Source organism: Myotis lucifugus, unplaced genomic scaffold, assembly GCF_000147115.1.
Source record: "Myotis lucifugus unplaced genomic scaffold, Myoluc2.0 scaffold_15, whole genome shotgun sequence".
NCBI classification, from domain to species: Eukaryota; Metazoa; Chordata; class Mammalia; order Chiroptera; family Vespertilionidae; genus Myotis; species Myotis lucifugus.
Window position 1 is genome coordinate 10,240,350 of NW_005871063.1, and position 19,042 is coordinate 10,259,391.

Consider the following 19,042-nt stretch of genomic DNA (forward strand, 5'->3'; position numbering starts at 1 on the left):
ATGCATACTTGTGGTGGTGGGGGGGAACTTCCAGCTAAGATAGGGGGAAGGGAGGGCAACTAAAGGAACATCCACTGAATAACAACCTTTAACCTATAACTGAGTTAAGAAAATAATATAATATGTATGAATATAGTGGGAACTTATGTTATAACTTGTCATACCAATATTAGTGATGGAAACAAGAGTTATTATTTATAAACAGGGAGGGAGTATTTTCCTCATTTTATAGCTGAAGAAACAGAAGCTTAAAGAGGCTGTTTGACTTGCCTAATGTTCCAAGGTAACTGACAGGTTATATTTTACTTGTGTGATACTGGCCACATTAGTAGTTTTCACCAAATATTTTATTTCTCCCTTGACACTGAGCTAACAGAAGGAATGCATTTCTCGACTCGATTGAAGTTAGATGTGGTCATGAGTCTCGCTAAGGCCAAAGAAATGTAAGCATATCATTCATTGCCGGGAGAAGCCTTAAGAGCCAACACCCAATTCTCACTGCCACAGCATCTGCCAATTTTTAAAGTTGATGACTGCTCCATTTGACTGGGACTTGATGGAGGACAAAGTGAAATAAACCCTTTACCGACTCAGATTTGGAAACGTAACATGATCAAGAAATACACGTCTGTTTTGTTAAGCCACTGAGATTTTATGAGTGTTTCAGCCATAGCCTTAATTTGGCTCACCTTAACTAATACTTCACAGAAGTCCTAACTTAAAGTTAGTTTGACCATAAATCTTAATGAAACTGTTTTTTGTCAAGTTTCAAGAGTTGAAAAAAATAGATGTTTAAAAACATTGAAAATTAGGTCTTTTGCCCCAGCCAGTTTGGCTCAGTGGATAGAGTGCCAGCCTGCAGTCTGAAGAATCTTGGATTTGATTCTGGCCAAGGGCACATACCTTGATACCTGGTTGCAGGCTCAATACCTGGCCCTAGTCTGAGTGCGTGTGGGAGGCAACCAATCAACAATGATGTTTCCCTCTCTGTCTTTCCCTCTACCTTCCATTCTCTTTATTAAAAAAAAAAAAAGGAAAAAAGGAAAAAAAAATCAATGGGAAAATATCCTTGGGTGAGGATTAATATAAAAAGAAAAAGAAAATTGGGTCTTTGTAAGATGAAAAAATAATGAAAATTTAGACATTCATAATTATTATTTTACTATTGTAAGATTTAGATATTGAAAAATTTAAGACATATGGATCCAGAGAAACCACCAATGGGATATTCAGTCCTGAAGCGGTACAACAAATAGGAACCAGAGCCAGAGATGAGGCAAAAGAGATTATGTAGCCAACATACATTCCAGAAATAAAATCTGGGTCAGAGCCAGGAACTGCTTAGTTAATCAGTGTGAATCAGAAGAATCAGGGTCGGAAATGAGAGACACATATTACCTAAAATAGAGTCGCAGGTCCCAATTTCAGACCAAGTGTCAGGGCAAAGTCAACACATTTCGAATAAGTAGTATAAATGGGTAGTACTAAATCAAAGGGAAAAAGTCCTCATTTGCTATTAAACTACCTCAGTCACCACCATTCATGAGCCTCATCATAGCAATAACATATTGAGTCCTGGGCACTTTACCTGCATCTTCACATTTAATCATCATTGCATCCTAGGACATAGCTGAGGAAACTAAGGTGGACACCACAACACTAGCACTCAAACCCAGTTTTCTCTGACCAAATAATGTGCTCCCAGCTACCTTGCCAAATAACCCCGGGCCATTTATTTTTATAAGTTGTACAAAGAGAGTACTTTTCAGTAAGTGGCTTGGCCTCCCAAAATAGAGCCAATGAATCACAGGGTAAGGGTCACCAATAAAAGCTAATCCCTGCAAGACAAATGAGAAAGAGGGCTAGCAAGTGATCTAAATATGCTTAACAATAAATTGAAGACCCGTACATGGGAGGTGGTCAAGGTCTCACCTTCCACTGTCCTTATCCCATCTGGTTTGAATCAAACACAAAACATATCTCAAAAGACACCATAGATCATCATGCTGGAAGGTGGAATTTGTCGGGAGAATAAGGCTACTTAAAATGGAAAAGAACTTAACCATATTTTTTATTACAACTGCTTCATGATTTTTTTTTCTCATCTCTCTTTCCCCTCCCATGTTTTCATAAAGGAAGAGTGGGGGAAGTTCCAAGTGCCGAAGGAATGAGAGTGGGTAGAATGCAGGAATATGCTTCTACTGTAGGCAGAGCATCACTGAGGTTAAACAGAATCAAGTCCAATCTTCCAGGACAAGAGACCAGAAAGACATTTTGGGGCCAAAACCATAACTAGCAGCTTTGCTTCTTTGCTTTGCCTTGTACGCAGAAACCCCTTTGAATGGTGGCTGTGGCTGATGGAGAGGTAAGGAGCTGATTCCCAAATTCCAGATTTCACTATTTTGGAAGAATGTTTAATAATAACCTATTTCTTAATATATTGATGTTCATTAAGAAACATAAATGAGTTACTACTGTTTTGATCTTTGTTATAACTTATCTGGCCATGGCAATGGGCCAGGTGACCTGCCTGGAGGAGGTTTGCTCCCCTCTAAGGTTTATTGTGAGTAATAAATAAATAAATAAACAAACTGGTGGATATTGTTTACAGTATGGTGCTACAACTCCAGGATTTATTAGGAGGATGATTACTGTCTCATTAAACCCTACAACCACACGTTAAGGTGGGATTCTACTCTTCCCAGTGCGAAAGCTGAGGCACAGGCAGCTCATGTCACATTTTCAAGGTCATACCACGAATAGGTAGAAGGCAGGGCTGCTGTACAACACTGTGAAATAGTAGTTTGCTCACAAAGCCTGTGCTCTTTCCACTAAGCCAGGCTGCATGCTTCTCTCCAGTGGGGAAAAAAAATTATACAATAGGTCCAAAATTAGGCACATCATCAGTCCTTATTGAAAAGAACAAGTTCATCATAATTTTGCAACTCCCTACATAATGCCAGCTGCTATAAACAGTATGAAATGCATGAACATTTGAAAGTATTCCCTCCATAATAACACAGTATTTTTTTAAAAAAAAATTTACAGGCTGTGCAACACGCTTTATATATAGCAAATAAAAAGCATATCCTAAGTGGCAATATGTGGGCAGATAATGGATCACTTGAAAATACCGTGTAGATTTCACATAGGAAATAGTGTTATCCATGAAGAGATTTGGAGTTTCTTTACCCTTCCCTGTGCCATGAAACCACAGCAGGAAGCACTGACAAACTAATAATGTGAAAGGCTCAATTCTCTGCATGGCAGGAGTGAGAGCTATCTTATAACTACAGTTTGGATGACTTTATAGACAGAGTGGAGATGAAAATTATACTCCTCTCCCACATATCAATGGAAATCTTTCCCATGGAGTGACTCAGCTTGAAGCCCTAAACAGGAGCATGCTCTCAGCATGCTGTAGGCAGCAACAGCGGGCTTCACATTAGCTGCCTTCAGCATTTGTGGGGACAACACACAAATGAGGCTGCCAATAGCACCAGAAGCTTCTACCTTGTGGGAAGAATCTAGTCTTGTAACAGAAAATAAGACACTGACTCAATGCTCCAAAACGTGACACTTTTCTACATGATCATCAGCAGTGTGTTTAAACTCACTCCCTCTCTATTAAAATAATAACGCTATATCATTAACAACGTGCCAGGCAATGTTCTTATTACTTGGCATATATTAACTCCTTCAATGTAATACATACAATACTTGATAATTATTTATTGTTTCCCCCATTTCACAAGTGCAAAAAATGGGACACACAGATGTTAAGAAACTTTCCCAAAGTCAGAAATCTAAATTATGGTGGGACCAGGATTTGAACCCAAGCTGTCTGATGTGCTAGCGTCCTAACCAGGAATGCTGTGCCTATATCAATCACTCTATTTACCCCAATTAATCATGAGAAAAGCCTAGAAGTTGAGAAATCAGTTATAGTTGCAGAGTATATTAGACTATGTTAATTATATGTTAAATAAATATGGTAAAGCCCTACCCTCAATGTGAAGGGTCTGTGGGAGATAATTGGGAATAGAGAGGTCATGAGGGTAGAGTTCTGATGAATTAATTGGGTTAATGCCCTTTAAGAGTTCCTGGAGAGCTTGTTGCACCTCTCTTGCTCCTTCCACCATGTAAGGTTACAAGGGGAAGTTGACATTCTGCAACCCAAAAGAGGGCCCTTGTTAGTACCCAACCATGCTGGCACCCTAATCTCGAACGTCCAGCCTCCAGAACTGTGAGATATAAATTTTTGTTGTTTATAAGTCACCCAGCCTATGGTGCTATTATAGCAGCCCAGATGGGGTATATTGTGCCAATTGTAGAGAATCCAAAATCACATAACTTGAGAAAATGTCTAAGTTAAACTTAAATAATTTGGTTTTGCTGGGGTAGGTATTCCATGAACTTACTCAATGTGACCTAGATTTCCTCAGCCCAACCCCATTCCCCAAAAGCATATACAATACTTGTTTGATATATACCACATATAATCCTAGTATTTTGCAAGTTAAAACTGAAATCAACAACCTGTTTTTTAATTTAATCATCTAATACATCTAAATTGTTTCTTATTGAAAGGTACAAAAAATTAACATCCAGAAAGCATATCCAACATACCACTTTGATATATATATATATATATAAAATGCCACTTTGCCAGGATTGTATTGCAACATGAAAAATATATGCTTCTGATAAACAGATCACATATCACATGCACTGAATAGCATGGAAAAGATACTACTTTTATAATATTCAGGATAAGTGTAAGTGTGTGTCCTATTATATTTTGACAATGGAAATTTATGACATGAGGATACATTCTAATCATGATCGTCTTTGCTTCTTAATTAAATTCATGGAGTAGCAATCTTCAATCCTTTCCATCTCTTGGTACACATAAAGTAATAACTAAAATTCTGTGGCATATCAAAAAATATATTTGTTGCCAATCTGACAAAAAAAATAGGTATACTTTTGACTCATTCACACCAGACAGCTATTGTTATGTTGGCTGTTATCATTTTTTAAAATTTGACAATCTAAGGGAAAAGAGGTCAGTGACCCTGACTGAATAATCAGGTATTGCATGTTTTAAAAATTCTTGCAGCATGTCAGTGTGCCTGCCAGGACACACCAATTGAAAATCACTGTCATGAGGATTAAATCTAACATTTCTCATGTTGTCTTGGTTATTTCAAAAGGAATAACAAGTCTAATAATCATGGAGTCAGCACTATTTGTTTCATTCAGTTAACCCATTGATTTATCTTCTCATACAATCCATTTTAATAATGTCCTTACATTTACCATGTTACTTCTTACTACCAATTTATTGAATGCTCATTAATCTTTGTCTCCATATGTTACAACTTTTACATTTATGACAATTTTTATTACTTGTCTCAGGCATTGACAAAATCGATTACTAAATCAAGCATTCTTATGATATAATTAGCCAATAAAAGTAGCAGCCTGTAATATATGTGAAACTTTATTAAATTCTGCTTAACAATTCAAATGGAATTTGGAATATCCAATTAGTAGTCATTATAAATGATATTTTAGCTGTATGGCAATAATTTGCCTATTTTATATTAAAGCTTCCTATAAAGCCTTTTCCCTGTAAGTACCCAAACACTGGAAAATATATTTTAATAATCAAGCCAAATTCAACAAACCTAAATCAAATTAATCTTTTTCTTTACTTGGAGGATTATGTTACCAAAATCCCCCATCCATCTCTAGCTCTCAGTTCTCATATTTTATTATTTCCTAAGCTTCCTCTGTTAGTTCCCATCTGACTCTCAACTTTTCTGGTCATCATTCATCATTCATTCATATTATTTAGTCTATTCCAATAACCTACTGGCCTAATTCTAGTCTCTTTCCGTTACCACATACCATTCTCAGAGTTGCTCAATTTAACTTTCTGAAGCACAATATTGTTGGTGTGACCTATCCTCAAAAATCCACAATTAATTCTTACTGCCCAACTCGAGTTTAGCATTGTGTATGGTGATTCTGTGTCATTTTTCCAACCTTAATTCCACTTACTCCCTTAATCTGTGGTGTGGCTAAATGTGGCCACCATCACTCATCCTCAAATATATGCTGAATATCCCTTTATATCATTTCCTTCTTCATTTTACTGAAACCTATAGTTCAAGATTCATCTCAAATTGTACTTTCTTCCATGAAGATTTCCCTTTCCCCAATTTAAATTGAACACTTAAGCCCTACAGAACCCAAAGATTGGTTCGTGGCACTAACAATGTTCTGCCTAGAAATAAGCGTCCATTAGTTTTTAGCCTTCAGTCCTTCATTAGTTGTTAGCATTCCTTGAAGGAAGGGTCCATATCACTTTGTATTTGCATTTCCTGCAACTGCAACATCAAACAGAATACTACCCCTAAGGAAGACACGTGGAAATACAGGGTGTCCCCAAAAAATGCATACACACTGTGAATGATTATAAAGTAAATGTTCATTAATATAGTTCATTTTCAAAATTTAAAATAATCTACAGAAATGAATAATTGTTTTTGTAAACGCCTGTTTTCAAATGAATGAACTTCCTAGTTCAGGCACTGCTGATAACATGAAGCAATGGAATTGCAAACATCAAGAATCATTTTGTACCGTAAACTTTATCTTTTATGTATCCCCATTTTAAAGGCCTAGTAGCACTTTAGGATAAATTTTCTTTGTTCAAAGCTTAGTCTGGCTTCACCCATTATTTAAAATCAGTTAAACCTGAAAAAGAGTGAAAACTAAGTGAGTTATCAGCTGTTAAAGTGTGTATACATTTTTGGGGATACCCTATAATTACTTGATTCTTGGATATAGTGCAAAAAGCATATAGAAATTGGAAACGATAGGTAAATCATTGTAGTTGATTCACTAATTATTACGTATAAGGATATAAACAATAATGTAGCCATCTTGGACCAAATATTCTTTATGTGATCAATGAATGAACTGTGCTTTCAGCAGCTTGAAACAGTTTTTGAGTATGAGGACCATACACTGATGTCAACATTTTATGACACTGCCCCCTTCCATGTGATAGTTTTATTTTTATTATTATTGATGAAAAAATGCATATGTTCTTATGGATTTGTTCCATAAGAGCAACACTCTTTCACCCAGAATACTACAACCCTCAAGTTAGGAAAGCTCTAGAAAACCTGTAAGGTTGGACTTTTCAGAAAGGATGCATGAAGTGTTTATCAATGTTCCTGACTTATAATATGTACCTTATACATGTTATTATTCACTGTTATCATCACATTTATTTATTACTAGAGGCCTGGTGCACACAATTCGTGCACGCGGGGGAGGGGGGAGTTCCTTCAGCCTGGCCTACACCCTCTCCAATCTGGGACTGCTGGCTCCTAACCGCTTGCCTGACTCCCTGCCTGATCGCCCCTAACTACCTCTGCCTGCCTGCCTGATGCTCCTAACTGCTCCCCTGCTGGCCTGATCACTCCTAACCACCTCTGCCTGGGCCCCTGCCACTGTGGCTTTGTCAGGAAGGACATCCAGAAGATGTCTGGTCTAATTAGCATATTACCCTTTTATTAGTATAGTTCTAAATCCCTCTTCTGTATTTAAACATTTTCTCTGCCTCTCCTTCATAATATTCAAGTTGCTCCTAAAACTTATCTCCTACATGCCATACCTTCCCTCTGCTTTTGCCTCACCAGCTGCATCAGTTTTTGCCTTTCTCACTATTATGTGCTATTGATTCTTTTTCCCTTTCCATTTCTTGCATTTTGTTCTCTCAGTACCTTGTTATTTCCTTCACTCTCACCATTTTTATTATATTCTCTATGGATTATTTTTTCTCTACTCATCATCTTCCAAACCTTTTAGTGCCTCCTACGTATTATTTGCTTCCTTTTTTTCCCTTCAATACCTTGACCCAGTTGCTATGCGTATATATAGCTGACACTCATTTCGTGAAAGAGACATATTCCTGAAAATCTATGGTAAAAACACACTTCTTGTAAACAAAATCGTTGTGTATGTATGAATAAACTTAATATTTAGCAATACCCCATTATGAAGCAAATTACCATGGCCTATCTCTTCTATAATTACACACACTAACAAGTTATCCTAAGGTCCTGACAGCTCTTCTTTTTTACAACCTCTAAAGCCAACTCCACAAAGTATCTCTGACTCCAAATTCCCAGTACTTTTTGAAATATTAGGCTGAAAAATAGGGGGAGGGTTGAAATCCTGCATTTCCCCTTCCTCCTGATCTCTGACTCAGGTCCTATTGACTCAAGTATGCACCATTTTTCCCCCTTTTACTTTATTATTACTGTCTTTCTGCTCTTCCTGTTGTCATTCTTCTTGGTTCCAGCCTTGCCAGTCTCCACTCTCCCAGGCTGTCTCATCCTTTGCTTTACTTCTATTACAGATGGAGTGTTTCTAAGTTTAGCTTTGTATCTAGCATCCTAGCTCCTTTTCTTCCAGAGTTGATGTTTGATTCAAGCTTACCTTTTCCTTTGTCTCATGCTTAAAAGGTAGCCTCCAGTTGACCTACTTGCAAACACAAAAGACATACCTACGTCTATATCCTGATGCTGATTATAATCTGTAGTCTATTCCTATAAATCGATCATACCTTCTTTAGCACAAATGCCAAATAACATGATATTGCCAATATGAATACTTACACTCAGCATATTTCTGAAGTTGAGAAAATTCTGAGGGGCTCAGGTGGGCCCACTTCTCCTGGTTGGTCATGGTGGTGGTGAGGTGAGAAATTCTTTATTCAGGTGTTTGGCAGAATCCTATGCTTCAAATTTTCCTCCAGGCATGTTTCATGATAAAATACCTCAAGCTTTCAAAATATGGGATATGACAACAGGAAACCACTGTAGGTGTGTTTGTTGTTTCAATAATGCATTAAAACACTGCAGAAAGAGAAACAGAAAGATCAAAAGATTAGCAATACTGCACAAAGGAAAACATTGACAAGTTATAGAATGTTAAGGATTTTTAGTTCCTAAATAATGTATTTTAAAGTTATCTATTTTACATAATATTCCGTCTTTAATTGCTTACTCATTCTTTTTTTTAAATAAATTTTTCTTTATTTCAGAGAGGAGAGGAGCAAGAGATTGAAACATCAATGATGAGAGAGAATCATTGTTCGGTTGCTTCCTGCACACCCACTACTGGGATCAAGCCCAAAATCTGGGCATAGGCCCTGACCAGTAATGGAACTGTGACCTCCTGGTTCATAGGTCGATGCTCAACCACTGAGCCACCGCGGCCGGGTTCAGTCACTCTTTAATGGCATTTACTTACATTTCCCAATGCAACTTCATAGAGATAAATATGATTAAGACTACAAGATGTAAAAAAAATTAAGTCTAGATTCAGAAAAGGTTTTTTGGCTTAACTTTATAAACTCTACATTTGAAGAGTTGACAGGGATGTCATTTTTATCAATCTGAATTTATCAATTTTTAATATCTAAACAAACAGTGTAAAACAATTCCAGACCTAAGTTCTTAAAAGAGGCTACATAGCCCTATAGTTCCCTGCACATACACTTTACTGGTGTACAAAATTTCCAACAATGGTTTGGAATGGCACTCAGTAGCAGCACAAATATTCACAATCATGCAAATCACTTTAGGTGAATCATGTAAATTAGTTTTTTTCTAGCAGTAAAATAAAGAGAAGAATTTTGCCCTGGCCAGTTGGTTGCTCAGTTGGTTGAGCATAGCCCCATGCACCACAAAGCCACTGGTTCAATTCCTGGACAATGCACATGCCCAGGTGGTGGGAGAGAAGGAGGTAGCTGATAGATGTTTTTCTCTCCCTCTCCCTCCCTCTCTCTTTAAAATCAAATAAAAACACTAAAAAAGAATAATTTTAATTTTATAAATATTTTAATCCCAATGAAATTTACCAAATTAAAGCAAATTCCAAATGTCTCACAGACTTGATAGTGACAGTAGATGATACTATTGGGAATCATACTTAAAAATAAATCCCTAGATTGTCACAGAGCTATATGCAGTGCTACATCAATAAAAATAAAGTGAAAAAACCATGAGGTTTCAACATTTTATCAGAGACAATAATCAACTGCTCAGCAATCAATCAGACTGGCAGTATGGTTGTTATAGAAAACTAGAGGCCCAGTGCATGAAAATTCGTGCACTGGGACGGGGGGGGGGGGGGTCCCTCAGACTGGCCTGCACCTTTCACAGTCCAGGACTCCTCGGGGGACGTCCAGATGATGGCTTAGGCCCGCTCCCTGGGGAATCGGGCCTAAGCTGGCAGTCAGGCATCCCTCTTGCAGCCCGGGAGCCCTCAGGGGATGTCCGACTAAGCCGCATCAGACATCCTTAGCACTGCCGAGGAGGCAGGAGAGGCTCCCACTACCACCGCTGCGCTCGCAGCCATCAGCCCAGCTTGTGACCGAGCAGAGCTCCCCCTGTGGGAGCACACTGACCATCAAGGGGCAGCTCCTGTGTTGAGCGTCTGCCCCCTGGTGGTCAGTGCATGTCATAGTGATTGGTTGTTCTGCCGTTAGGGTCAATTTGCACATTACCCTTTTATTATATAGGATGAAGTCTTTAAAAACAATTACTTAGTAGTTGATGCAATTTTATGATTAGAAGCAAGTTTATACAGATGGCATTCCTTAAAGCCATGGCACCTTTATTTGGCCTTAGTCCCTAACCTTTTTCTATATCTCTTTACTGTTTTCCATTATCAACCCCAGAACCGCACTGTCATATCCTGTCATCTTTGCCTTAGAAAACTGGTCTCATAGGTCTCACATGTTCAGGGTTGCTGCACTCAGTTTTACAAGGTGATAGTTTTCTATTTAATTGGAAAGAAATGAAGATACAGCTGTGTTCACAGAAGCCAAAGTGCTAGATCTCTTTTTCCTCCCAGGGGATGCTCTTGCATCACAAGCAGGACTCCGGGAAGCCACGCAAACTCACAGGAATGGAAACGTGTGATGGACATTTCTTTGTGTCTTCTGCCTAGTTTCTTCCTGCTGATTTCATCCTGCACATTGATTTCATCCTAATTATTTGCTTCTGTCTAGTTACATGCAGTTTGTGGGACTATAAAACAAGGTGTCCTGTTCTCTCCATCCAGAGAGAGAGAGATGATTCAGTCACATTTGGCACATTAGACTTTGCCTCATGGGGCTTTCAATGTTGAGTGGAATGACTCAAGGACAGAGTGAAAATAGTTGGGCCTACATAATTACAGCAATAATCAGATACTTGTCCCTGTCTGAGACTAACTCGCCCGCTATCTTGTCACTTCTGGAAGGAAGCGGTATTATTTTAATAAGTGATTAAATGGCCCAAAAAACAGTTTCTGCTTCCGACAACACAAACAACTTATGCTAATGACTCTTCATTTCTTTATTCAAAATGTTTAGTCAGCTCCTCGGTATGCCTGAAAACATTCTAGGCATTAGGAATACAACAAAGATCAAAATACATAAAAGATAAAAAATAATGCTAATGTCAACAATGTCAGCTTTATTAAGATTTTACAGTGTACACAGCACAATCCTAACAGAATTTGCATGTTAGATCACTGAATCTTCACGAAATGACTCTGGGAGGCACTAATTCTCCCATTCTGACAAATGAGGACACTGATGGGAATCTGTGATGGGAATCTGGTAGTTATTACAGAAACTTCTACAAGCCCATCCAATATTCAGTCTTTCTTGCTTCCTTGGTAACAGAACCCTAATTTTATTGAATGAAAATATATCCATTCATACAACTACATTCCTCTGGTTCATTGCATGGAAAAGTGGCTAATAAGATGTAAGCAGATATTGGGTGAGGTTCTATTTGAGGTAACAGCTGGTGAGTGCCCTTTTAAGCATTTCCTCTTCTGCCAACTTCCTACCTGGAATGTGGACATGTTGGCAGCAAAATGAGCAGTTTATTGCACTACTGAGGTAACTTTTAGAAAGAACACCATTTACTAAGAATGGTCACATTCCATAAAGTAGACCAGGGGAAGGCGCACAGCTGACTGCAGAAATTTGGACAACAACCAATTTTGTAAATAAAGTTTTATTGGACACAGATGCACCTATTAGAGAATCCAGCAAGAGGCCAGTTTTTGAAGGGAGATTAATGTAACATAAAAAGGTATGGGCTTTACCATGAAGGTAGTAAGGAACAATGAAAAGTACTATAAAAAAGGCCAGATGGTTGATCACTTTGGAAAAATGTCAATGTCTTCATTTACTTTCTTGGCTTCTTTCTCACTTATATTGTTGTGGTAGCTTCCTAACTGCTCCCCTCAGCTCCCTCTGTTCCTTTACAAGGCCTAGTCCTTGAAGTCCAGGAGCAGTCATAATAAACTAAGTCTGAAAAAACACCAACAATAAGTTAATTAAATAACTAATTAGTTAATTATAGCTTTCCACCGACTCTAGAATTTATTACATTTTTTTCAGTTAATTAAGTATAAGAAACTCAAATTTAAAATGACTAATTATATAAATAATTCATATTTTTACAGGAATGCTGTTTCTCAGCAGAGTCTCACCTGGTCAGTCAATTTAAAATTGAACACTTAATTATATCATCTTTCCATTATGCTTTTACTTGTTTGAATATCACACCTTATCATTCAATATTTAACTTATTTATAGCATTTAACATTTGTCTCCTCATTCAGGAATTATGGGCAGCATGAGTGATTTTGAGTCCTGATCCACAAAAGGACAAAGCAACTAAAAATATTTATTGGTTTTTCCCTGGATAATCATCTAAATGTATTTAGTATATTCTGTATCACCATCCTCTTGTGTGTGCTAAGATATAAGTCTGAAGAGGGCAGATTTTTGTCTGTAATCTTCATTGCTATTTCCTAAGTGCTTAGAAAAGTAGTCGGTATATAGTAGTTGGTCAATAACTATTTGTAGAATAAATTCACTTATATGCTTTTTTCATAAACAAAAACTTGGGTAGGAGAGTTAGAAGGAGCCTCTGAAATCGAGAACGAGAAAACGGTGTATAAAAAAGGGGGACAGAGACAGAAGTCCCTATGGGTTTTACTTTCCTTAGAGGTCACACCCCTTTTCTTAAACTAAATGGACATAAACAAAAGGAGATGTACTTGGGGATAAAAACTTCCATAGCTGCAAACAAAAAGGCTTTATTTCACATGGTTTGTAAGGTATTTTCTTTGTTGTTAAATATTACTAACTCCATATAAACAAACATCATTCCCAAGGAATGCCATAATTAAGATGTAAGTTAACCAATTTATAAAAAGAACAAATTACACGTGATCATCAGAGCTATATTTTTATATTTTAAATATAGTTTTTATTGATTTCAGAGAGGGAGTGGGAGAGATAGAACCATAGATGATGAGAGAGAATTAGCTGCCTCCTTCACCTCCCACCCCCTTACTGGGAATTAAGCCCAAACCTGGGCATGTGCCCTTACAGGGAATAGAACTGTGACCTCTCAGTTCATAGGTCGAAGCTCAACCACTGACCCACACTGGCCAGGCAGAACTATCTTTTTATATATGAAAATATTTTTCAATATCTAACAAAAATACTTAGTTTTATTTTCTCTAGCATGATCTTTTCAACTTAGGTCTTCATTTTCAGTATCAAGAACAGCTTCTCTGAATTGATCTAATCAGTTTGCATCTTAACAAAAGGTGTTTTTTTAAAAAATATATTTTAATGATTTTTTTCTTTTACAGAGAGGAAGGGAGAGGGATAGAGAGTTATAAACATTATGAGAGAGAAACATCAATCAGCTGCCTCCTGCACACTCCCTACTTGGGATGTGCCCGCAACCAAGGTACATGCCCTTGACCGGAATTGAACCTGGGACCCTTTGGTCTGCAGGCTGATGCTCTATCCACTGAGCCAAACCGGTTAGGGCTATTTTATTGATTTTTTACAGAGAAGAAGGGAGAGAGATAGAGAGTTAGAAACATCGATGAGAGAGAAACATCGATCAGCTGCCTCCTGCACACCTCCTACTGGGGATGTGCCCACAACCAAGGTACACACCCTTGACCAGAATCGAACCTGGGACCTTTCAGTCCGCAGCTGATGCTCTATCCACTGAGCCAAACCAGTTAGGGCTTAACAAAAGGTATTAAGATAGTAAAAGGCACCCCTGAAGGACTTTTTGGATTTTAATTTGGCTTATTTTTAAGACCAACAAGCTTAGAATACAACCTGTCTTTCTCATCCTACTCCTAGTGAAAGTCTTTAGCTTCTCACAATTCTGGGAGTTCCAACTCTCATTATGTGAGGCAACATGTAGCAGATGATAGATAGATAGATAGATAGATAGATAGATAGATAATAGATGATAGATAGATGATAGATAGATAGATAGATAGATAGATAGATAGATAGATAGATATAGGTATAGATGATAGAGATAGAGATGAGATAGAGATAGAGATAGAGATGATAGAGATAATGAGTAGGGAAGAAGGTTTTCCCAGACAAATCTTTTAAACTAGTTGAACTGGCATATCAGAAGTCTGTGTATAGAGAAATGTGGCATGTGTAATATTAAATCAAGAGGTATAGCTATTCTTTATGACTCAGAAAGAAATGGGAACAATGATAGCATTTCCTATAGCCTCTGCCCCTTGGTAAATGTCTAGAACGAGAATAGCAATGTTCAGCTTGGATTCCCTTTGGTGCATTCACAGACCCCCATTTCTCCCAAAGGGGCTTTCGTTAGGCACATAAGTAAATAGCAGAAAGGATCCACTGCTGGAAAGCAGCCTGATTCTGGCATTCTCATCTAATCATTGGATGTGCTACTTATGTTGGAGCAGTTGGAGAAGGCTGATTGGCCTATTGTACCTTGGCTAAAGCACATTCACCATAACTAGGGAAGGAAATCAATCTCCTCATGAAGAAGCCACAGGCAATGTCTAAATAAACAAATCTGATGGATTGAAAGCATGTTTGTTAGTCACATTAAGTGTAGATTTCTAAAAAAAATTATTAAAAGTAAGCATTGTTATAGCTGAAAATCACTGAATAAAGCTAATACACATTAAGGTACACTGAAGACTCTGTGTCTATTAATTTAAGGTAGTTTGAGGACTGAAAATATTTACTGAGTCTCAAGGGTAATGAACCTCAACATATAAAGTTAAGTAATGAGAAAATCTTAGGAGTGAAAAAGGATGAGGGCCAAAATATCAATCATAGAACTTCTGAAAGAAAAGTAGGATAAACTTAAATGAGATATTGATGCTATCACTTGATTTATAATTGCTTGTTCATTTATCCATGAAAAGAAGTCTAAATTAAAACCCAATGGCATGCTAGGCACTCTGCCAGCTGCTAGGGATACAGTTATAAGTAAAACAGATATGGTCTTTGAGCTCTTACATCTTGTTTAAGCAGCTCTTACATTAAGCAAACCACCTACACAAATAAATAATTGTGAACTCTGATAAGTTACATGGGACAAAAAGGCAATGGAATCCTATGGGAGAGAATAATAGGAACACTGATATATATTAAGAGATTCAGAACATAAACCGTAGAGAACATTTTATTTAAACTAAATGATGAAAGTTGAGTAACAGCTGTAAACCAGAGTGAGAAGAAAAACATTCTGAGCAGAAGCTTATAAGTGAGAGAGAAAAGAAAAAAGAAGAAACTAGAAATAGAAGATCTGCAAAGAAGGCAAATGTGACTGAATCTGGTGAGCAAGAGGGAAAGTGCCACAAGATCAAACTGGAAAAACAGATAAAAGCTACATCATGAGGACATGTGAGAATTTATCGTAAGTAAGTTCTGAAGCCATGGAAGTATTCTGAGCAGCAGATATACATGATCCATACTTCCATTTTAGAAGTCTGTTCTGATCAATGGATTAGAGGACAAGAATGAAAGTGGGAGGACAAAGAGGAGGCTGTTTCCGTATTGGATGACACTGGCAGTGACTTTAACTGGGGAAACGGTAGTAATAATAAAGGTTAAGAGGCCAAACTCAAGATACATTTTTGAGGCAGAATTTGATAATAAATAGGATATATGGTATGCAGGATGAAATGACCAAGAATGACTCCTAGATGCTAAGCAAAATAAGCCAGTCAAAGAAAGACAAGTATCACATGATCTCACTCATAAGTAGAATCTAATAAACAAAATAGATCCAAAAATATAGAAGCATGAAACAGATTGCTGAATCTCAGAGGCGGGGGCTGGAGGGGGCAGGAAGAGATTAACCAAAGAACTTATTTGCATATATGCATAACCCATGGACACAGACAATAGTGCAGTGAAGGCCTGGCAAGAGGTGGGGGGCGGGTATAAGAGGTCAATGGGGGGAAAATGGGGACATCTGTTGAATACTTCCAACAATAAAGATTAAAATTAAAAGAATGACTTGTATAGTTTTGGCTTGAGCACAGGGTACAGAAAGGTGGAGTTTCGAGAATTCTAAATCCTGAATTAGTACCATGTTTGAGAATAAGACAAAAAGCAACAGCTTTGTTTTGGGATGTGTTAAATCTGAGAAGACATCTAAACTGGAAGGACTAGTAGCTAATGAGACAAGACAAGGGCTAAAAAAAGAGAGCAAGAGGTATGATATTGTGAGTTGTCTGATATAGATGATATGTGAAGATGCAGGAAGGCATAAATGTCCCTCGTGTGGCAGCTATGTAGCTGTATTGTTAACCTCTGCCTTCCAGAAAGAACTTATATTTAGCAGCAAACAGTGCAGTTACAGCCCATAGTCTCCTCTTACAGCCTTCAGAATCCAATCAGCTTTTGAACCAAGGTCACAGTCAGGGGGCAATGACTAAAGATGATGAATGTACTAAAGCCATGACATTTTGGTACAATGGAGGGACTCCTTTAATAACCCAAATTTGCTCCAGAACTCCCCATTGCACGGGCTGAGACTTTGTCAGATCTGTATTCTGATCTGAAGCTATTCACGACCAATCCTGCATCCCCCACCTTCTTTCTTTTCTCGGGTATCATGTTTGGAGACTCTTTCTGCCCCAAGGGCTTTACTTCCTTTTAATCTTTCACAGGAATAATTTCCTTATAAGCCTTTGTATCCCTAACTCCATCTCGGTGTTTGTTTCCTGGTGAAGAATCCACTTAAAATGGGTAATGCGAATTTAATAAAATTATCATTTAGGAAGTGTGCACAGGGCTTAGGAAAGCTAATAGCAGCTGATGCAGTATTCTGCTCTAGCAAAACTTGGGATTTTATTGACCCTAAGCCTGAAAGGAATAGGGCTGTTGCAGCTAAGAAAACCCAGAGTAGCTATCTATACAGGATCATCTGATAGAGCCACAGACGGAGATAGCAGGGCACACCCCTCTTTCAATTGACTGAGCTGGTAGGAGGCGGGGAAATGACTTCCCTGACCTTGTCCCCCTCCAACTCTCTAGTCTCCTCCAGTGCCTCACATTGATCAAACCCAGTCAGAAGCCAGAGGGCAAAGAAGCCATTGGTGCGGAGTCTGTAAAATAGCCTCATGAGGCACAGAACAAAATGGGAAGAAGAGGGAGTCTGAAGGGGCTGGGGAGTATGGTGTTGACGCCCCTGTTTAATAACCTGGTTATTATTTAACAGGAAAGGCGTGAAAGGAGAGAACAAATAATAAAGGCATGCCATTCACACAGCTTTGCCCGAAAGCTGCATTTAACATTCTCCAAGTCGTTCCCGCAGATTGATGGGAGAAGGGACTGGGAATAGGCAGCTTTAGAGGCATGCCCAGTGCGGTCCCAGAGACCTGGGAAGGTGCCTTCCTATCTACCCCTCAATCACACCTGAAAGCCAGGCAGGGGCCACGATGGGTGTGGTCTCTGCAAGCTCCCTAACCCTGAATAGTTAAACTTCCCAACAACAGAAGTTCCAACTGCACCTTTTCCAGGACAGGCTTAGGGGGCAGGGGGCTGTGGAACCCAAGAAATGTAACTCGACACAAATAAAATTTTCTACCCCATCCTCCCAGGGGGGCTTCTGAAAATGCCCCAAGAACCTCTACCTCTCCTCCCGCCGCCAAAGGACAGGGGAGTTTCACCCTCCAGCATCAGCGTGAGAAAGTGGGCCCAGGACAAAGCTCCACGGGGTTCCCATAGTTAGGGATTCAAAGTAGAAAAAGAACCCCCCAAAGCAACAAACAACCAAACAAAAAATCCTAAAATATTGTATCAAAGAGACAACAGAAGAGGAAGAAAAAAATCCTTCAAGGAGATGTTAGAAAAGCACTTTTCAAGAGTTGCTGAGCACTTAAATAAGACGAAGACGGAAACATACAATATCCACATGATGGGCACTGGCGACCTGAGCATAACAATTTCTCTGAGGCTGAGCAAGTGAAATTGGAGTGGGTTGCATAATAGAATTGAGTTTGGGAAGACTGTGAATGTTATCAACTCTTTGAGAAGTGTGATTTTGAAGAGCAGTTAACAGCCAAAAGTAGCTACATGGAGATGAATGTGGAATCAAGAAATTTTTGTTGTTGTTTGTAGGAATCACTGAAACACATTTTAAAATTGAAGAGAAGGGTTTATAGTGAGAATGGTTCAAGTGGCTGAAGAGAAAAAATCTGATGGGTGTTTCAAAGTCCTTAAAAAGGACTTCAAAAAGTTTCCAAGAGCAGGATGAGGTAAGTTCCGGAAAATATGTGAGGGCCAAAATTGATCTTAACAATGAGTACAGATGCAAGCAGTTTTGTAGATTTGGTGCTCAGAAAATGTAAGTTTTCTGGTTGATGACTTCTGGTTTCTCAATGATATATAAATCTCAGTGATTAGTTGAGAGTGTACTTCGGCAATGATGGAGGAAGAGAAAAATAACGGGGAAGATATGAAAAAAATATATACAGATGTGGTAAAGTGAGCTCACTAAAAGCAGGTAGTAAGAACAGCAGAGTTAAAAGCCAATGGGATAGTACTATCTATTCATTTAGAACTCTAACAGCCTAATTTTAAATTATTGATTTATAGACTAAGGCATCAAGTGGACAT

At 38.3% G+C, this 19,042-nt stretch overlaps 1 protein-coding gene across 1 annotated transcript in view; it reads right to left on the reverse strand.

The window, feature by feature from the left end:
- The window catches only part of DGKB (diacylglycerol kinase beta), a 508,498-nt gene that overhangs the window by 443,131 nt on the left and 46,325 nt on the right, over positions 1 to 19,042 (reverse strand). Inside the window, exon 2 of the mRNA XM_023750675.1 lies at positions 8,703 to 8,942. Coding sequence (XP_023606443.1) covers positions 8,703 to 8,772 — 70 coding nt within the window. The 5' untranslated portion in view covers positions 8,773 to 8,942. The remainder of the gene's footprint in view (positions 1 to 8,702; positions 8,943 to 19,042) is intronic.